This window comes from Helianthus annuus, chromosome 7, assembly GCF_002127325.2.
Source record: "Helianthus annuus cultivar XRQ/B chromosome 7, HanXRQr2.0-SUNRISE, whole genome shotgun sequence".
NCBI lineage: Eukaryota > Viridiplantae > Streptophyta > Magnoliopsida > Asterales > Asteraceae > Helianthus > Helianthus annuus.
This window is the reverse complement of record NC_035439.2, coordinates 77447763-77470731: the sequence shown is the minus strand read 5'-3', so window position 1 is coordinate 77470731 and position 22969 is coordinate 77447763. Positions and strand designations below refer to the sequence as shown.

Below are 22969 nucleotides of genomic sequence, written 5' to 3'. Positions count from 1 at the left end.
GGTTGTAGGTGCCCGTTGGAGGACCCGACGGCCTAGGTCTATTATCAATGTAGTTTACCGATTCTTGTTGATCGTCTGTTTCTTTCATACAACTCCAATTTTCATGTGGCCCACCACACCCTTCACAAGCCATAACCGAGACCGTTTTTGTCATTTCCAACTTTTTTATTTTTGAAGAAAGGGCCTCGATTTGGGCTTGTAAAGAAGTTCTTTCATCAACCTTATGGGCGCCCGGGGCAATGGATTTATTGCCTCGGGGAGTGTGCCACTGAAAATTGGTTTGAGCAATTTCCTCAATTTGATTATATATTTCATGCGGGTGGCGATTACCTAAAAGTCCCCCGGAGCTAGAGTCAAGTGTTTGCCTTGTGTGTGGCAACAACCCATTATAGAAAGTGGATAGTTGTTGCCATATCGTAAGGCCGTGATGTGGACACTTTCGCAATAGCTCCTTGAACCTTTCCCAAGTTTCATATAAGGATTCCCCGTCCTCTTGTGAATATGTATTAATTTCAGTCATTAATTTAGCCGTTTTAGCGGGAGGGAAATACTTATATAGAAATTTTTGGGCTAGTTCATCCCAGGTGTTTACCGATCCAGCTGGGAGGGCGTTAAGCCAAGCTTTTGCTCGGGCTTTTAGTGAAAAAGGAAACATTCGGAGGTGGATGGCGTCATTTGATGCTCCATGGATCCGAAAGGTATCACATATTTCTAAGAAATTAGTAATATGTAGATGAGGATCCTCGTCCGCAAGCCCATGGAAGGTTGCAGAGTTTTGAAGCATCTGTATCAAATGCGGCCGAAGTTCGAAGTTATTGGCTTCAACATTCGGTGCATTGATAGCGGCGCCGAGATTACCTATGGTGGGTCGTAGATAATCCATGAGGGTATGTTGGTCCGCCATTGGAAGTGGGCTCCCCGAAACCTTCTCTTGGCTTTTAGCTTTTAGTCTTTTTCTGAGAAAGCGTTCGGGTTCTTCTAGAGGTTCTTTTATGTCTTTATTAGAACTGGAGCTCATACACTACGTAGAGGTGGCGTCTGGTTCCAAGTCCTGCAACAAAAACAAAAAAGACTGTTGGTCAGAAGGTTCACCACGGCCCCGTGCTCAGTGAACACGGCCCGTGGTCGGAGTTACAGTGATTGTTTTCCAGATCCCAGTTACTGGAGAGTTTGGACACGGCCCCGTGTTGCACCGACACGGCCCCCTGGTCAGCCTTCTGTAACTTGGAAAACTAAAAACTGTCAGTAACAATGCTGGGCATGACCCGTGTCCGACCAGGCACGGCCCGTGCTGAGCTCTGCAGAAGCTGAAAAACTAAGAAAATCCTAAAAAAAATTAAAAGAAAATAAAAAAATGATTAGGCCGTTGATTCCTAACTTTCTTAAAACCCTTGTGTCCCCGGCGACGGCGCCAAAAACTTGATCCGTGTGTAGTGTAATATATTTTAGATATATATTTTAAGCCCTTTTTACACTTTTTAACCAAGTTTTAAATTTATAAAACACGATATTTACTAACACTAAACACAAATATGTGCAAGTGCACCCACCGTGGACGTAGTATAGTGTTGGTAAGATACCGAGGTCATCCAAGGACACAAGAGCTTTTAGTACCGATTTATCCTCAACGTCTAATCAAATCGAAATGTTAGAAAAAGATTTTTAAACTAAGAAAACAAAACTAACTAAATGTTGAAAAATAAAATAAAAATAAAAATAGATAGACAAGATGAATCACTTGGATCCGACTCATGTGTTAGTATAACCTTTGATTATTTTCGCACTTTAGCACTTGTTTAAGAGATTATCTTAGTTATTGTAGTAGGCCCCTCTTTTGAAGGCGACATTACCCTCAACCCAGTAGTTTGAGTCAGCAAAGATACAATCCTAAAGGGTTGGATTATTGAAAGATAATTAATTAAGTTATTAATGCAAATTATGGTAGGCCCCTCTTTTGGAGGTGACGTTACCCTCGACTAAGTAGTCTGAGTCAGCAGGGATACAGTCCTAAATAGCCGGGTTATAGTATTAATAGTAGTTAACTTATGAGGGGATCAAAGAGTTTGGACCCCGCCATCCAATACCTTTGGGTATTGAAGGAGGTCCTACTAAATTTGACCTAGGTCCCTTGCAGGACCTCTAAACGCTGAACAAGGGCAAGACCCTTACCAAACCGTTCCCTTAACCCCTGACCCGGTAGCCAACATACCTCCATATAGACCGTCGAGATATGAATGGTGAAAATCTTTTATTTTATATAGACAGTAAAATAATGCCAAGACACCACGGACAAACGATAAGGAAGAATCACCTTCAACATAAGCAACTAGTTATTAAAGTCATTAATACAAAACCAATTAAGAAGTGCAAAAGATTAAAAATAAAAAGTATTATACTAAACACTTGTCTTCACCAAGTGATGTAAGAGACTTAGGCAAACATGGCCTTGATTATCAAGAACTCTTACGATCAATCTTGGATCCCGAGACAACTCACACACTCTACGATGGACAATGGATGATGGTGGTGGATGATGGTGTTGTGATGGTGGTGGGTGGTGGATGAAGTGTGAGAGAGGTGGTGTGCCAAGGGATGAGTTGCAATGAATCCAAGCACTCCGATTTATAGGCTGAACAGAGGCCTGGGCACGGCCCCGTGTCCGCTAGGCACGGCCCCATGCCTGTCTGACACTATCTCTCTTCATTAATTGTAATTCGAAATTACAATTAATGCGCATGCTGTACTTTGGGCACGCCCCCGTGTTCACTGGGCACGGCCCCGTGGTGAGCAATAGAAGCTTCTACAGGTTTGTCTTTTCTGCTGCTTCTTGGGCACGGCCCCGTGCTCGCTGAGCACGGGGCGTGTTCAGCCTTCTGTCTTCCTTGTTTTGCTTGGGAGGATGCTGTCGAGGGGTCGGGCAGTCCACTTTCGTTCCTTTTCTTGTATTTATGTTAGATTTAGCTGTCTTTTTGCTTCTTTTGTTATTTGAGCTCATTTAATCCTGAAAATACAAAAGGAAGACAAAAACACACTTTTTCCAACATTAGTACTTAAAAAGGGTTAGTTTTATGCCTCATTTGATGTAATTTATATTTTGCATTTTACACACATCAGTAGGCATACCGACTATAAGATGCGTTATTAAACTTTGGTGTGTACCTTAATCATTTTAGCACTGAAAATGACACATACTGATTTCTGGTTCTCAATTGTATAACAAGTATTGTAACACTGGTGACAAGATAAAATCTCAAGAAATATTAGATGATTACCTACGGGTTTTCTCTATCTATGAAACTCTTTTTGAAAAAACTATTTTCAAAAAGAGTCAGTTAATTGTATTTACCAACGAAAACTGACGTATTTTTAAAAGATTGAAGCACAGGTACCGAACCTTGATACTAGGCTGGGAATCCGGGTCGGCTGTGATAAAGGCTACGGAATTTGCAACTCCTAGCTTAAGGCCTGTGATGTCTAAAGCTCTTTTTATATTGATCCCGACTGTGGGTATACACTGAACGCTTGTATAATTTTTATGTATTCAAGACTTTTATTTAATTAAATATTTTTACTCCAATACTTTCGCTGCATATAACTTGTGATACTATTATCCAATCGTCACGCTTAAATCCTATCATTCCGGGCCCAACGGAAATCTGGGTGTGACAGTTCACTTTTACCATTCTTAGTGGTTCCGAGGATTTCTTAACTACAGAGGAAGAAGAAGACGGCGGCGACTGTGGGGGAAGAAGACGGCGACGGCAGTGGGAGGAGGAGGGGCGTTAGGGTTTTGTTATGTCTGTGTGTTTTGTGAGAAGAGGTTTCAAGTGTTTAGAAGTGTGAGGTCCACATCAGTTTGGGGAAGAGGATGCGTAGACCTTTTTAAATGAAATCTTTTCTGAAAAAACAAACAATCTGCAAAACAAAAGGTTTGCGCGTGGTATGCGACGCGTAAACAAAAGAGGTCAGGAAGCTCTTCTTGAAAAAAACAAACATCACCTTTGTGTTTAGTCAAGGGAAATAGCACTTCACGTGTTTCGTTTTATTTTATATAAATAATAATCATTGTAACCTACATATATTTTAAAAGTTGCTGCATATTTTTTTTTCAGAATTACTATTATTTTACTTGAGCAAAAGAAACTTTAATTTATTTATTACTTTTTTTATAAACAAAATAAAGAAACAGAAAGTTAATTTCCCTTTGGTTTTTCGTGTTCCTGCTTACATAAAACCCAACAGGCCGATAGGAGTATTGCGTTTATAGCCTTTCATTTGAACCTATTCTCCATACCATATCTAGAATCAGCAATAGCTCTCTGAGGGAGAATGCGAAAATGGGAGATATATTGCACCATTGGGAGATGATTAACCCTATAGCATTTGCAATTTCACAATGCACAAATTGACGTCATGTTGTCTTCAAATCGTTGCCACACATATTGTTATATAATAAACTTGGAACTAAGATAAAGAGTTTTGACTTAAGTTATAACCTAGTAGTCAAAAGGAATTATCTCTTGTGAGGAGACCAAGTGTCAATCCTTGGGAGATGTAATATTTAAGGGAAAAAATTAGCCGTTCAAAAAAAAAGATAAAGAGTTTTGGACTTGATTTGCAAAATCAAAGGTTGAGATTTAACGTTTCTCAAATTTAGAATTATACTTATATTATAATTATAATTATAAATATAAATCTATTAATAAGTCATGGCTAGGAATAGTGTTTTTTACCATGTCGCAATGCACTATTGGTTGCTTTTTTATTTCATCATCAAATCATCCGATACTAGTATTGCATAAATACATTTGTATTTGTTACTTTGACATGTCTGGACTTCTGGTTTAGTGGTTGGTGTGCCATTATCTTAGATGTCTGATGCTGGTTCGAATCTTCTTAGTGCCTGTCCTTTCACACACAGTTTCCACAATGCAGATGATAAAGAGAGATAGAGGGTTCTGCTAGAGAGAGACCGGTGAGAAGAGAGATAGTTTATATAAATAAATACAAGGAAAATAATTGGGGAAAAGACAAAATAGAAAAATCTAATATTTTTTACTCATAAATCCATTTCCCCTATGATTTTCAAACGATTATAAATATTTCATTCGATTATATTTTTAAAAAACATACATCATACTTACGAGCATTTCATTGTCTTTAATTTGAGTATGCTATTGCTATAGTTTTCTTAATTTAAAAAAAAAACTAATTTGACAAGATATAAAGTTATGTGATTGTGTAACGTTACGTGATTTTGTTCCAATACATAATTACGTACTAGAACATACTCAATGAATACCCAAATCACGTACCATATGTGCAAGCAGTGAAAATTCTCAATTGAACACTTCATCTATAATCACATACGAAATTATCAATGTGACAACCTGAACTTTCAAGACTAGCTTTACCTTATTCCACGATCCGTTAGTATACTTTGTAAGGTTGTGCACGCTATGTAAACTGGCTAGGTTAGATATTACGGAAACAAGATCACTAAGGAAACTAGTCGCACACTCGTGTTGGATCGCACACTTGGTACATGGGCCGAACACCTCCTCTACAATTATTAGATTGTTCTCGGAACAGCTTCCCTGAGCCCAAAACGAAAACTAAGCGGGCCTGGCCCACTTACTCGAAAACATACACACAGAAGGGTGTACGTGACTCTCATTATCCCACAAGAATTCATGGAAGCAAAACCCTAGCACTCCTCTCTTGGAGCGACGACAGCCTTCCCATCGAAGCCCTCCTATCTTCAAAACGTCATCTCTCATGTCCTTGCACTCAGTTAGTATGATAACTTGCTAGTTATGATTTCTTGATTGATTGCTTGTGTTGTGTTCATGGTTTTCGATTTTAGAAGCAAGTATGTTATAATATCTATATGAGATGAGAATCAGGACCTAGAGTGTTGTCAATAAACGGCATGAATGATAATTTACTGAATGATGTGTGAGTGTGGCTTGATGAGTTTGGCTGGTGTGATGTTCACAAACATGAATTCGTAATAGGCTGTTATGGAATGGATTGTATGTTTAAGTACTGAATTATGTTGATACACAAACGGGACTGATATTGATTTAGTAAACATGAGTCGAGGTTATGGATGATGTTCACAAATTAATTGAGTGATTGTTTGAGGTTTTCATCAATAGGAATGGATTGAAAGGTAATTAGGACCCTGATGATTTACTGATTAATGATAACTAATGTGTTGTTTGATTTGTGAAACTTGATTTATGAAGAAACTTTGTTTGATTTGTGAAACTTGATTTATGAAGAAACTAATGATAGATTATGATTAGGAGGGGTGAACAAGTCATAAAAAAAACTATGAAACCCTGATTCGGTAAGGAATTATATTCAATAATATGTTAACTCTTGAATTGCTTGTTAATCTAACTGTTATTTGGTAAATTGTTATTGGTCGAAAATAAAAAACCCATGATGAAGGATATAGTTATGATTTCATGAAAGGAAACAGTTACGAATTTGGGGTGGGGCCTTATAATCAGGAAAGATTATAAGAAATTGTGTCATGAGTTTTGTGTTAGATCCTATATATTCGGCCAGTTACAAATTGACCAAGTAATTATTTGGTCAGCCGCACAGTAGGGGTGGCACGTACTTCCAGGCCGCACACTAAATGGTGACCACACACTTGTGTTATGAACATTCACTTAATGCTCCCCGTAAAATGGTTAATACTTGTCGAACACTAGCAATGGGCCGTACACTTAAATCCTGATCGCACACACACACTGGTTAAACACTTCTGGTCGCACACTTGCATGATTGGGCCGTAGACTATTGGGCTGAGTAACATAACTGGTCGCACATTAGAGACTCGGTCGCACACTCGGAAATCCGGCCGCACACTTCGTTGGGCTGAACCACATTAATAGGCTGCATGTTAACACTTGGTCACACATTAGGTTGGGCAGTGTACTGGGTCTGGGCCGAGGAAACTTGGGAATCACATAAATCAGAAATTAATCGCACACTCTTGTTAATGATGAGTTACCTGTTAAGCGTTTTGTGAAAACATGAACTTGTAATGTGATGTTGCACATGACCTGGATACTTGCTATGTGATGACTATGAACTTTAGGTGCATGAATAACTATTATGATTAGTATTATGTTGTGTGTATTACTGGTATGATACTGGTGCAATGTGTGCAACGAGTATGTGATCTATGTGTTTACGAAACTGACTGTCTTTGGTAACCACGATAGGGTTTGGTTGACCAACTTGTAACGGGTAACGTAACATACCGAGACATCTAGGGTGAGTTCACTTCTCTTGAGCATGCGTCCCGATGGGTGGAATAATCAAAAAGGTATTCCTGAGGGAATAAGTCTTTTCTGGGTAAAACTGGGATGTTGGATAATACACTCATTTCCTATCACCTTAAGTCCCGTCTTCTACCGAATAGTTACCTGAGAGGTAACGTGGTATTAGTTGATAGAGCTATTAGGCTTGGCAACCTCACACCGTACCTGAGAGGACGGGCATGAACTAATGATCTTAATCATGACCAATGCGTAGATAGGGGGCATTGGAGACGGGCAAAACAATCTGGAGCCATCTTGTACGGTACTCGAGTTATTATCAACATTATCAATAAACTGAATTAAACACTTGGCAATTAACGTTTTTTGTAAACTATGAACCCACCAGCGTTGTCTGATACACTTGTTGCATGCTCGCAGGTCGTTAGAGTTATGGACAAGGAACTTGTTGTCTGGGATTGCTGGGGTAGTCATGGGTCGTACTGCTTGGATATGCATGACAGCCTTACTGATTTTTCATACATTTGGTTTTGAAATATTTAAACAATGATTTACTATTTGCTTCCGTTGAACCTGTTAAACCAATGATATGATTTAGATTGTTTGATTCAATAAATGGGAGTTTATTTTAATATCTTGTGAATAGTTCAATGTGATTGTTGGCTAGATCCTGGTACGTCTCACGCCTAGCGGGGTTTTCCGCATGTGGTATTTTGGGGGTGTGACAGTTTGGTATCAGAGCCACTAGTTATAGTGAACTTGGTTTTAAAACATTTTTATAAAACCAGACTATAACCCAACAGTTCTGAATACGTGAATACGACCATGACACTCAGCTCCAGATTGCATGGTTCGTCTCTCGCTTACTTATTGCACCACGTAACTAGTGAACACCTATGTATGATATTGCATGTGATTGCACATTTAGCACTACACTATAAATTCATGTGTTACTTGCCTAGGTTATGTGATTGATATTGTGGCATCCTCCCTAAACTTTCGTGACCCATGTTTTGTGATGTCTTTTGTTTTGTTACTCAAATCTGAGGAACCATTTAACATGAGTTAGGAGGAACTGAGACGAGCAAGCAGATCATATTATTATTGTGGGTGCACACATAATAATAATGTGGGGTGCATGTGAGTCCCAGCAAGGCTTAACAAGTGTGAAAGGGGTTCCATTCCATTATTTGATCTAATGAGAAACACAATGATCTATAGGAGTCATAGCGATGATTGCCTCCTATTCGAACGTAATCCCTTCACTTCCCTCTAAATCCTTACGAACCCCAATGATATTGAGCGTTGCCTGAACATGTACCGTCTAGGAATGTTAGGTGCTAGTGCGAGCGTCTCTGAGATAGTTGTTGAAGTGTCGAATGTTTAGTCTGTAGTCTCTTCACTTTTCTCATATATTTGAAATCCACGAATTGACGCCTCAAATCTAGAAGTACGATCGCCTATGTAATTCTCTAACAACTCACCGTTCGTTATTCAACCAACTCGCAAAAACCGATGGATAAGAAGATAAACGTGATGCATTACCGACCCTAGTACTACGACGACCCTAATTACTGACAATGAACACCCGTAGATTGACTTCAATCGAGTCCCTAACCCTAGTCAGCAACCTATGGGAGCCAACACTTACGAACTAATTGGGGCATAAACGTTGACAATCGACCGAAGCAGGAGATGTGTAATTGCTATTGCCATGGGCAGTACCCTAGGACGTGTCAAGGAATGTGGAAAGATGGACCTTTTTCGTGAAAGGTCACAAGGCTCTGTTTACAAGTAGCAACATTAGAGGCAATGGCCACGGTGACGACGAGGTGCTCGTAATCATAATCTTCAGTATGGAAATGAAGGTGAGTTTGACGAGGATGGGCCGTTGTTAAGTCAAGACGTCAACAACCAAGGAACAACCGTAGCATTAGGAATCCTTGTAACGATAACAACGACACTGGGTGTGGTGCTCATGGAAGAGCGTTTAGGATTGGCGTGGGTGACGCCAGGTATGATAGCAACATGGTGATCTGTACGTTTTTGGTAGTTAATCTCTTCGCTTCTGTTCTGATTCCACTCCGACATCTCTCGAGACCAGAGACATTTTAGAACTAGCTGATGACAAGCCAAGAGAAGCCTCATACGTTCAGTTAAGGTGCAAGCTCGATATTTCAGGTCGCGCGTTCAAGATTGACCTCCTCCCTGCTACTTTTAGAAGCTTAGATGTAGTCGTTGCTATGAACTGGATAACCAAGCCTCGAGCAGAAATTCTATGTAAGGAGAAAAATCACACGTACATCTTTCCTAGTAAAGATTCACTGGTTGTCAGTATCACGCCGTGACGGAAGCCTAGAGGTGTTTCCGCTACCCTGCTACTCTATCACTGGTTAGCAATACACAGTTTGAGGAAAAGGAGATCATAGATCTACCAGTTGTTCGTGGTTTTCCTGATGAGTTTCCCCAAGAACTTCCATGTATTACTTCCACATCGTCAGGTGGAATCACAGATTGATCTCACGACAGAAGCAACCCTGATTACTCGTATTCCTTATTATCTTGCACCAGGAGGGTCGCAAGAACTGTCTAATCAACTTCAGGAACTGTTTGATAGGAGTTCTGTCGGACCTGGTTTTCGCCTTGGGGGATCCCCAGTTCTGTACGTGAAGAAGAAAGAAAGGCCTTTTCGTATGTGTATTGACTATCGAGAACTCAACAAGGTGACTGTTAAGAACTGTTAGACTCGACCATGTATTGACAACCTGTTGACCAATTGCGAGGTCGAGCTCCTATTCGAGGGGTGACTAATGAATGGGCTATCATCAGATGGGAGTCCTAGATGAGGATGTTCCTAAAACGGCATTTCGAACGTAGTACAGCCATTACAATTTTCTGTCCATGTCATTCAAGTTACCCAACACACCAACAGCCTTATGGACCACATGAATCGTATGTGTAAACCTTATCTCGCCGAATTCACCAACCGTGTTTATTGATGATGCTTTGAAACATTTCCAGGAGAAAGGAACACCATGAGCGGCACTTGTATCTTATCTTAGAGCTCCTGCGGGAGGAGCAGCTTCACACGAAGACTGTCTAAGTGTGGCTTCTGGATTCGAGAAGTACACTTTTTTGGCCATATAGTCAATGAATTGGGAACACTCGTGGGTCCTGCTAGGATCCATTCTGTTAGAAATTGATCAGCACCAAAGAGTCCGTCGAAGGTGCAGCAATTTCTTGGTCTCGCTAAGTACCATCGCAGATTCATCAAGGGATTTTCGAAGATCGCTCAACTTTTACCGCTTTAACATAGAAGGGTGTTCTGTATTTGTGGGGAACAAAATAGGAGAATGTCTTTTCAGCTTTTGAAACCAAACTCTACGATGTACCGGTGTATTGTCCTTACTCGATGGTACAGGGGATTATGTGGTGTACTGTGATCCAAGGCCTCGGTCGCGAACTGATGCAACACGAGAAAGTGAGTTTTTCAACAGTTATAGATTTACGAGAGGAATTACATGACTCACAACCTAGGGTAGAAGCCATGGTCTTTGGATTTAAAATCTGGAGGCATTACTTGTACGGTACCAAATGCACTATTTATACCGATCACAAGAGCCTTCAGTATATTAGTGAATCGGAAAAGTTGAACATGTGACCGCGTCGCTAGATGGAACTCTTGAAAGATTACGAATGTGAAACCTGGACGTATACGAGCTTTGCAACTCACCATTCACTCTAATTCTCCTGACCAGATTCATTCTTCCTAAGCAGAAGCGTTGAGCGACTGGAACCTCTAGCTAAATCTATGTGCGGCATGGGGAAGCAACTTGTAGCAAAACCGGATGGTATACGCTACCTCATGAAGCGAATAGGGATCCCACCATAAGGCAACCTTAGGGAACTCGTGTTGGACGAAGCACACAAGTCTCGATATTCTATTCATCCAAGTTTTGATAAGATGTGTCAGGATCTGAAAAGTCTTGTGTTGATAGTCGGGCTTGAAGACCCACCTAGCAATGTATGTGAACAATGTTTGACTTGTGCGAAAGTCAAGGTGGAATATCAGGAACCATCTGGTTTGTTTCAGCAACCAGAAACACCCATGCGGAAATAGGAACAAACTGTCATAGATTTTGTCACTGGTCTACCTAGAACTCGAAATAGAAATGATACCATTTGGGCAATCGTTGATCGTCTCACGAAATCAGCACACTTTCTTGCAATCAAGAAGGCTGACAAGTCTTCGTAGGTTGCGGACTCTTACTTGAAAGAATTGGACCTAGGCACAAGGTGCCAACCTCTAACATCTCTGATCGTAATCTGCATTTTGCATCTGATCTGTGACGGGCGATGCACAAATCTTTCAACTCACATATGAGGTGGGTGACAGCCTAATCACAAGTCCAGAACTGGTACTCGAAACTCCCGAGAGGATTGTTTAGATCAGAAATCATATGGCGGTGGTGCGTAACTGTCAGAAAAACTGACAAGCGTAGGAAATCCTTAGAATTCGCAGAAGGCAATCGTGTATGTTGAAAGTTTCACCCTGGAAGGGTGTGGTGCGCTTTGGGAAGCGAGACAAACTTAATCCCCAATATGTTGGACTATTCAGGATTCTGGAAAGAATCGGTGAGGTGGCTTATAAAACTTGAGTGACCTGATGAATTGGGTAACGTATACGATGTAATTCATGTCTCGAATCTAGAGAAGTGTTTGTCCGATGGAACGCTTGTGGTACCCTTACTAGAGCCTAAGATTGACAATAAGTTACAGTTTGTCGAGGAACCCATCGAAATTGCAGGCCGTGAAGTTAAGGTTCATAAACCTAGTCGAATTCTGATTGTGAGAGTTCGTAGGAACTCAAGACGTGAACCGAAGTTCACGTGGGAACGAGAGGATCAGATGAGACTCGAGTGCCCTCAATTGTTCAAAACTGCTGAATCAAATCCTGATGCAACCGACGAATTTCAGGACGAAATTCCCTTTCAAGTTGGGGACGATCTGGCACCCAGGGAAAACCCCACAGTCATCCTGATTCGCCACTTCGCTTTTACGAGACTGCTTATCAAATTTCAGGACGAAATTTCTTTCAAGTTAGGGATGATCTGACAACCTGAACTTTCAAGACTAGCTTTACCTTATTGCACGATCCGTTAGTATACTTTATAAGGTTGTGCACACTATGTAAACTGGCTAGGTTAGATATTACGGAAACAAGATCACAAAGGAAACTAGTTGCACACTCGTGTTGGATCACACACTTGGTACATGGGACGAACACCTCCTCTACGATTATTAGATTGTTCTCGGACCAGCTTCCCTGAGCCCAAAACGAAAACTAAGCGGGCCTGACCCACTTACTCGAAAACATACACACACAAGGGTGTACGTGACTCTCATTATCCCACAAGAATTCATGGAAGCAAAACCCTAGCACTACTCTCTTGGAGTGACGGCAGCCTTCCCATCGAAGCCCTCCTATCTTTGAAACGTCATCTCTCGCGTCCTTGCACTCGGTTAGTATGATAACTTGCTAGTTATGATTTCTTGATTGATTGCTTGTGTTGTGTTCATGGTTATCAATTTTAGAAGCAAGTATGTTATAATATCTATATGAGATGGGAATCAGGACCTAGAGTGTTGTTAATAAACGACCTGAATGATAATTTACTGAATGATGTGTGAGTGTGGCTTGAATCCTGATCGCACACACACACTGGTTAAACACTTCTGGTCGCACACTTGCATGATTGGGCCGTAGACTATTGGGCTGAGTAACATAACTGGTCGCACATTAGAGACCCGGTCGCACACTCGGAAATCCGGCCGCACACTTCGTTGGGCTGAACCACATTAATAGGCTGCATGTTAACACTTGGTCACACATTAGGTTGGGCAGTGTACTGGGTCTGGGCCGAGGAAACTTGGGAATCACATAAATCAGAAATTAATCGCACACTCTTGTTAATGATGAGTTACCTGTTAAGCGTTTTGTGAAAACATGAACTTGTAATGTGATGTTGCACATGACCTGGATACTTGCTATGTGATGACTATGAACTTTAGGTGCATGAATAACTATTATGATTAGTATTATGTTGTGTGTATTACTGGTATGATACTGGTGCAATGTGTGCAACGAGTATGTGATCTATGTGTTTAAGAAACTGACCGTCTTTGGTAACCACGATAGGGTTTGGTTGACCAACTTGGAACGGGTAACGTAACATACCGAGCAATCTAAGGTGAGTTCACTTCTCTTGAGCATGCGTCCCGGTGGGTGGGACAATCAAACGGGTATTCCTGAGGGAATAAGTCTTTTCTAGGTAACATTGGAATGTTGGATAATACACTCATTTCCTATAACCTTAAGTTCCATCTTCTACCGAATAGTTACCTGAGAGGTAACGGGGTATTAGTTGATAGCGCTATTAGGCTTGGCAACCTCACACCGTACCTGAGAGGACGGGCGTGAACTAATGATCTTAATCATGACCAATGCGTAGATAGGGGACATTGGGGACAGGCAAAACAATCTGGAGCCATCTTGTACGGTACTCGAGTTATTATCAACATTATCAATAAACTGAATTAAACACTTGGCAATTAACGTTTTCGTAAACTATGAACTCACCCGCGTTGTCTGATACACTTGTTGCATGCTCGCAGGTCGTTAGAGTTATGGACAACGAACTTGCTGTCTGGAATTGCTGGGGTGGTCATGGGTCGTACTGCTTGGATACGCATGACGGGCTTACTGATTTTTCATACATTTGGTTTTGAAATATTTAAACAATGATTTACAATTTGCTTCCGCTGAACCTGTTAAACTTGTGATATGATTTAGAATGTTTGATTCAATAAATGGGAGTTTATTTTAATATCTTGTGAATAGTTCAATGTGATTGGTGGCTAGATCCTGGTACGTCACACGCCTAGCGGGGTTTTCAGCATGTGGTATTTTGGGGGTGTGACAATCAATGAATACCTACATCACGTACCAAACACTCAATGTTACCTATATCTAGAATCACGTACCATATATGCAAAAACAGTAACAAATGTTCTATATATGTAATAATCATGTACCATGTGTGCAAAAAACAATAACAAATGCTCAATGTATTCACACACCATGTAATAATCACGTACATTGCGTGCAAAAGTAGTAACAAAAGCTCAATGTAATACTACCTCTATAATCACATAACGACTTATATTATAGATCTAATCACATAATAGCATAAAAACAATTAAGTTCTCAATATATTGAATCTATAATCATGTAATAAGCATAACTTTAGTAAAAACCATTATACAATAAAAAATACTATAATAATGTAATTACATACTAATACATAATCACGTAACACTACACTTATTACATATGATACGTGATTATATTATAAATGTAGGGTCACATTGAGCATTTATTACTGCTTACACATACCGTATATAAAGTTTTGCATTCTAATCACAACGGTTGCATTGAGCATTTTCATATTATAAATTACTAACATCTTGGTGCTTTGTGGACTTGTACTCAAAGTAGAGGGAGTTTTTCAAAAAAAAAATTGACTTTTCACTTCTAGCTTATAAATTTTCATTTTTTGTTTAATTTAATTTTTATTGTATTGTATGATCCTAATTTTGATACAATCTGGGTTTGTATATAGGTAGGCTTAATATAATTGTAACATAGGTAGGCTTAATATAATTGTACTTGATGTTTGAATGATGTTTTATACAATTTAGACCAAAAATTATAACTATTAATTTGTAACATAAGTAGGCTTAATGTGATTGTACTTCATGCTTTAATGGTGTTTTGTACACTTTAGACAAAAAGGCAAAGTGAAAACATTATAAATTTATATATACGTCGAAACGTAAAACAACTTGAATTTATACCAAAACGTACATAAAAATATGCACGTAAAAATGGTTTCTTTAAACAAAAACGTATTATATTTGACCTGACTCGTCTATAAATAAAGTTTACGTCGGAATGTAGAACAAATCATATTTATACCTACCCGTACATAAAAAATTCACGTAAAAAATAATTTTTAAGTAAAGGAAGTATAGGGGTAAATCGAAACAAAATATTAATAAAAAATTTAATAGGTTAAAAACGTTTGTAAAAATGTGTCAAGTTTTACGCCCCCGCCGCAACGTGGGGGTAGTTAATACTAGTTTATTATATAAAACATAATCTTTGAAAAATACTCTAATGCATATCAAATGGCTAGGGCTGCCGATAACAATCTAAATGACACATCATCTGAGGGCCCAAGTAGTCGTGCTGGAGATGATGATTTTTATGCTTATCTTGAAACTAAACCTGTTGTAAGTACATAAAATATCAGAACTTGATGTGTATTTAAAAGAACCAAATTTTGTAGTTTCAAGAACTATAAAGTTTGATGTGTTACAATGGTGGTGTCAAAATTCTAGCAAGTATTTCGTGCTAAGCAAAATGGCTCGTGGCACTTTTTGCATTCCAATCACAACGGTTGCCTCGGAATCGGCCTTTAGTGCTGGAGGACGTGTATTGGATGACTATAGAAGCTCTCTTTCCAAAGATATGGCCGAGCTTCTTGTTTGTGGAATAGATTGGATAAAGTCGGCATCAAAATCATTTATTAAGACATTAGAAGTAAGCTTATATATATCATTCAAATCTTTAATTTTATAATTTATTTCTAATGTTCGTATTTTTTTATATGTAATCGGCAAAGGAAGAAGAAAATTTGGAAATTCCAATCCCGACGAGTGATGGGGCATCTAGTTGACATAAAAGGTAATTTAATTACTCCTTTATTGTATATATATATATATGGTTTAGTTCATTTCAGAACTCTAAATAACTACAGAACTTTCAGAACTCTAAATCATTTTATATATAAGATTTTGTATTTAGGATCTTTTTATCATCTATTATATCTATTATATGTATTTCTTTGATTACATGCGTGTTAAAAGTAGTTTACATATGTTTAATTGCCAAAATTATATATATATTTTGAGTGTAAAACAGATTGCATCTTAGATTTTAATTAGAAATTTAATTACTAAGTTCTTTGATGTAACAATATATACACATAATTAACTTTGTTTTTGACACATTGTAGGTTAATTCATTCTCATGGCTATGGGCAGGTGCTATAATATAAGATGGTAATGGGGTGATAGCATTGGTGCTAGTGAGCTTATGTAATTAATTTGGGTTTTTTTTTTTTCTTTTTCTGAACGGATATATTGAATTTGGAATTTGGTTTTAGTTTAGTAGATACTGGATGTTGTATCTTAATATAATATTTTCTTTGAACACGGCAATATGTAAAAATAAAAACTATACAAAAGAAAAGAAAATCGAGTTAGCTTGTCGAGCCTCGAGCTGGCTTATTGAGCTCGAGCCTCGAGCTGGCTTATTGAGCTCGAGCCTTCAGTTTTTCGAGTTGAGCTGGCTCGATTGCTATCGAGCTTGAGCCCACCCTGGCTCGGCTCGTTTACACCCCTAGTTAGGGTCTTACATTGTGTAGTTAGCATGCAACATCATCCCAAACCACCACCATTCCAAACCTCTATTTTTATTTCAATAATAAACTACCCCTGTTTTTACACTAAAAAACAAACATAGAAAGGTTTGAGGTTTGTGAGTAGGTGTTCCCTACAATTGCTACATATGGTTGTTCACTTAAGAATACCACCCATCACCTCCTCCAACAAGGCAGTCCGTTTCCACGCCGGTCTGTTCTGTCAAAATTGTATGGTGGACTCCTTGTTGGAGCTCCTCTAATACCCTTCTCTCCTAAAATTTGAAAAGAACATTTGTCAATCTCATATTGTCTCCTAAACCTCGCACCGAGAAGCTTCTTATATGTAATCTCTTACCTATTTACTGAATATATATTTATAGTATTTGACCATTCTATATGATTAAAAAAATTAATTGAAGTCAACATGGTTTTAGAAAAGAAGTATCATTAAGTATCTACTTGAAATCTATAAAATAGCCGATACAAAAAAATAAGAAGAAAAAAAGGATTTAATTCATTTTTGATATTCACTGATAAATGTAATTAGTAAGTTAAAATCTATTAATTTTTATCAAGTAATTTCCTACCTATACAAATACAAGTGAGGGGAATAGAGCTGGCACTCCCTCATTGAACCAACCTTTTTTAAATTTAATTTTATTCCTAGTTTAAAATTACGTTTTCGTCCTTCGTTTAAAAATACGTTTTTGCCCCCAGCTCAAAATAAAATTATAATTTTGTCCCTACCTCAAAATTAGGCTTTTGCCCTCGGTTCAAAAACTCATTTTTAATTTTGTTCTCAGTTTAAATTTACGGTTTCGTCCTTCGTTTAAAATTACGGTTTTACCTCAGTTAAAAATAAAGTGTTGGTTTTCCCTCTACCTTAAAATTACGATTCTGCCCTCAGCTCAAAATTACGTTTTTGCCCACAGTTCAAAATAAAATTACGATCCCCCACCCCCAAGCACAAAATTATGATTTTCCTCTCGGCTTAAAATTATGATTTCGCCTCCAGCTCAAAATATAATTACGATTTTGCCCTCTATACAGACATACATGTTATGAGAGAGAAATATTCGGTTTATTGCCCCGCAACGCGGGCGGGGCAAAAACTAGTACATATACAAAGATGAGTTGAGGGAATAGTGCCACTTCCCTATTGGACCAAATCATTTTTAATTTAATTTTATTTCTAGCTTATAGTTACGGTTTCGTCCTTTGTTTAAAATTACGTTTTCGCCCCTAATTCAAAATAAATTTATATTTTTTTGCCCTGGCTCAAAATTTACGCTTTTGCACTCAATTCAAAAACCGTTTGCCCTGGCTCAAAATTTACGCTTTTGCCCTCAATTCAAAAACTCATTTCTAATTCTATTCCCAGTTTAAATTTACGGTTTCGCCCTCCGTCTAAAATTACGCTTTTACCCCCTTCAAAATAAAAATATATTTTCCCCCCATCTCAAAATTACGATTTTGCCCCCAACTCAAATTCACGTTTTTGCCCACACTTCAAAACAAAATTATGTTTTCCCCCATAGCTCAAAGTTATGATTTTGTCCTCAGTTTAAAATTATGATTTTGCCCCCAGTCAAAATATTTTTACGATTTTGCCCTCTGTTCAAAATTATGATTTTGCTCCCATTTCAAAAATTACGATTTCTCCCCCAGTTAAAAAAATTATGATCTTTCCATCGTTTTACTTTTTTTTTTTTTTTTTGCAAAAGTATAGTACTGTTTTATTTTGCTTAGTTGACTCAACGTAACTTTTATTGTTTCAAGCAGTTGTCTAACACTCGCTCATTGGTCCTGACAAATTACTATTTTACTCCCAGCTCAAAATTACAGACCTGTTATTGTTTTAATTTTTTTTAACAAAACTATGATAGTGTTTTCGTTTAATTGGTTGTCTCGATATATTTTTTTAGATCGTGTTATAAGTAGTATGTACAAGTAACCTAAATACATGCATACATGTTATGAAACTAAGAAATATTTGATTTAACGCCCCGCAACGCGGGCGGGCATAGGTCTAATTTTTATTCGTCCAGGCATGCCTCGTACATGCTCATTAGTCCTGAAAAATTACAATTTTGCTCCCAGTTTAAAAATATAATCTTTCCATCGTTTTAGTTTTTTTTAGTAAAAGTATGGTAGTGTTTTTGTTTTAATTGGTTGATTCGATGTAATTTTTTTTTAAGATCGTGTTATGAGTAGTATGTACAAGTAACCGAAACACAGACATACATGTTATGAGAGAGAAATATTTGGCTTATTACCCCGCAACGCGGGCGGGGCAAAAACTAGTTGACATACAAAATACAAAATACATATACGACAAACAAAAGCGAAAATAAACTTGAGAATGGCTATCATCAAGTATATGGATACAAATAATATCGAGCGTGCGCATAGAGTTTTCCAATCAACATCTGCATACGCCAAAGGACATTATGAAAAGAAAATATGCACTACATTATTCAACTATGATACACAACATGATCATTGAACATAAAACCTACAAGATAGTGGTCAACAAAGATTTGACAGAAAAGTACTAATCTACCACAATAGACAATATGAGAGATTGAGAGTCAAGCTAAAAAAAGTGATCACTACTTTTATAGATACCACATGATGAACGTTTTATTAAAAAAAAGGTTGATTAGGGTAAAAAAATTGTATTTGGGCTCCTTTTACTCAATTCAAATTATAAAATCGGTCAATTTAGGTGTAACCAGATCAATACTATTTTAAATGAAAATAATTCGTTTTGATTCGAACTCATTTTGTTCAAAACCTGTTTTGACTCATCGCTCTATTTGATCCGCATGTTTTTACCCAACATAGATGTGGGGATGTCTTTGCATTGTTATCCATGCCTTAGAGATCCACTTTGGTTGTATTAGATCGTTTAGTTCTCTATTTCTTATTAGTTCTAATAATATCTTTGCATTTTTAATACAAAAAACATTATATATTTGACAATTTTCTTCATTGATTAATATGAATGAAATTGACACTTCAACCATCATGAATAATAATATTATGTTCCACCTGCTACTCTTCCAAGTGCAATAAACAACAATATTGCAAATAAACAAAAAAACATTAATTGCTTCTTTTGTAAACTCAAAATAAAATATTGCAATTTTAAAATGGTTCAAGTATCATTAGTTTGACCAAATGTGTGTGTTTTTTTTAATGCAAATCTCATTGATTATATATCAATTTCACTGTTACACATTTTTAATAAAAATAAAAACCAATTATAGCAACACATGCAACAATATTTGCATGATTTACACACCATCTTTTCAGTCTCTCTTTATATACATAGATATATATAGAGATAGAGTGAAAAAAGTGTGGAAATAAAAATTTAGAAGTGTGAGAATAGAAAACCTAAAATGGCTATTTGCACTGAATGATATAAAAATGATACTACTTTTCCGTCATGTCTAATAGACGGAAAGACATGTATTTTTAGCGGAAAAGTAGACATCATGATAGGGATGGAGTGACATGCGTTGTTTGAACAAATTGAAGTACTGGTTTTCTTATCAATAAAAGTAAATAATCATAATCTTATAAAAAACAGTAACTATTTTGTTTAAAGCAAGTAATGAATTAGACAATTTATGTGAAACAAAAAGGAACACCTTCATGTATTTCAATATTTTCTAACTAAAATGTACAAGTTCACAAAATTTGATATCGGCATTTTTATTTTATATGAAAACCTAGTTAAATATATCAACACAAATTAGACAATTTAGTTACAAACTACAAAAACTAATATGACTTTCTGAGATACTTATAATGTCCAGAATCAAAGCAATCCAACTTATTCTTGTACTGATTCATCATCTTTAACATATCAGTAGCCTTCACCTTTGTCTCTTCAACACAGTTGACCTGCAACATGAGCAAAAGCTTCTGAAAAGCACCGACATGAAGAGCTTCCACCAAAATACTCTCATCACCATTAAAGCTCAACTTCCACAACATTGAAACACAAAAATCAGTAGCCAAAGAAGACACTCTTAGCATCTTTTTCACTAGTAGTGGCACACTCAATGCATGTTTGTGCAATCTTTCCCTTCCTTCTTTTAAATCAGACATGCGATCTAAAACGCCTAACGCCATCTCGCTTAACCCCTTATCGGTGTCCACAAGAGCCTCTAAACTCAATCCAACAACACCCAACTCCAAGAATCTTGATGAGAGCTTGTTGTGACCATTTTTTGTTGAAATTATGTGATATATGACCGAAAAAGAAGATCTTTTGACCGAAATGTTTATAAGGTTGATCAAGGCTTCTGGAACGCCATCGATGTCGATTAAGGCATTTACATGAGCTTGATCAGTGGAAAGAAGTTCCTTTAGGGTTTGAACACAACTTCTTTTGAGAAACATATCATCACATGATAAAAACCTTGTCATGCAACGTAAAGATTGTGTTGATCCAAGCTTAGATCGCCCTTCAACCCCTAAAGGAGACATCCATGTTAACATTAACATAATCTCCTTTAAAACATCTTCATGTTTTTCGAACGAAAGACTCGAAAACGCCTCGAATGAAGCCGCTAACACATACCCGAGCCCGTTATCTTTGATAAGACTCTTGTTTTGTTCACTTTCTTTAGCCCATGCATTTATCTTCCCCACCAAATCATGAAACCTTTTCCCATCTCCTTCTGAAGCCGAATCCATCATTTTCGAACAAATTTCCATGATATCCGAAGAGGTTATTGGGGTACGAGGAGTGGGTATTCGCTCAACGCCATGTGACCGATTCTCAACACACCAATCTTGGATCATCCTCCGAATCATATGATTCGGTGTTTGATCAAAATTTGTGAGGACTTGGTTTGTGACCGGGCACGTTTGGTTTCCATCTCGTATCCACTTTTCGATGCTTTCTCGATCATACGTGATACCCGTTGACAGCGTCACCGGATCTTTCATTAGATCAAGCGATATCGGGCATCGAAAATGTGTTGGAATGGTGAGTTCCATCTGGAAACCTTGATCTAAAACAAACTTCTTGCCAGCCAAACGCCTAGCTCTTAGTTTCTTCCACAAAGACGCCATTTTTAACACTTTTCTCAATCCGAAAACAAGATTTTGATGATCTGGGTATGAATAACTTTAGATAAGTTTGATTGGTTTTATGAATCTTGATGTGTAGAAGAAGTGCTTTTGTTTATTTGTATTGATTTGAGTCAAAAGTATGAAGATGAAGTATTGAAATGTTCAAGTTATAGACTTAAAGGTGACGGTAGAAGGTTGTATTTTGAATATTGACCGTTGAAAGTTCTGAGTCAAATTAGGGTTCGGATAATGCCATAACGAAAAGGGCAGCCTAATTTAATAGTTCAAATAGTGAAGAGTTGTTAAGCAAACTGGCATAATAGTATCCAGAAAAACGTGGACCAATAATTTGGATTGTTCAAACGTCAACCTAGAACACTATAGGAATCGTATAGGGCAATACGGTTCTTTTGAGTCCAAACGTATTGAGCTATACGCTTTCTATATATGTATTTGAAGTACAAACTTTTCGGACGGTAGTCAGCCAATGATTAGGCGATTAGGGGAATCATCTCTGGAGGATTTTCTTTTTTCAAGAGAACAGTGGAATCATATAGGGTCATATGTTCCGTGTAGGATTTTTTTTTTCAAAAGCAGCATATTGTTCTTAGTATCTTTTTGAACTTTATTTTTTTAATTAATTAAGTTGGTTTTTTTTTTTTGTTATAAAATATGTTGTTTTTTTTATAAATTTTATAAAAGACGTAGTAAAATTAAGCAATCCAAACAAAGTAAACATATCCATAAATTATAATTTATCAAAACAAACATATTCAAATTAAACAAATATTACAAATACTCAAAACTAAATTCAATTATTTGTACAGTACTGCATCATATAAAAATAACATAAACCACTATCTCCATCGATCCTCGTCAGACTCAACGAGCTCTTCCTCCATAAACTTCGGACCACGCCTAGTGGAGTGTGACGGGCTATGCCACGTATAGGACGTGCCTAGAGCCTATAAAAAATTTAAACGAAATATTCATTACATAACATTAAAATTGTTCATAGAAAATGAA

General features: G+C 37.6%; 1 protein-coding gene, 1 long non-coding RNA gene and 1 other non-coding gene across 3 annotated transcripts; 2 read left to right on the top strand and 1 right to left on the bottom strand.

The window, feature by feature from the left end:
• The first annotated feature begins 419 nt into the window (after positions 1-419).
• LOC118480717 lies at positions 420-526 on the top strand. Its single transcript, XR_004863695.1, has one exon. It is a non-coding gene; the product is annotated as a small nucleolar RNA R71 (small nucleolar RNA).
• A 15217-nt stretch (positions 527-15743) lies between these two features.
• On the top strand, positions 15744-16563 carry LOC110866311. The gene is made up of 3 exons (XR_002551322.2): positions 15744-15966; positions 16049-16110; positions 16442-16563. It is a non-coding gene; the product is annotated as an uncharacterized LOC110866311 (long non-coding RNA).
• A 3930-nt stretch (positions 16564-20493) lies between these two features.
• LOC110868042 (U-box domain-containing protein 21) lies at positions 20494-22173 on the bottom strand. Its single transcript, XM_022117125.2, has one exon. It carries the CDS (start codon positions 21941-21943, stop codon positions 20642-20644), a length of 1302 nt encoding a protein of 433 aa, XP_021972817.1. The 5' UTR covers positions 21944-22173; the 3' UTR covers positions 20494-20641.
• Between the last annotated feature and the right edge of the window lie 796 nt (positions 22174-22969).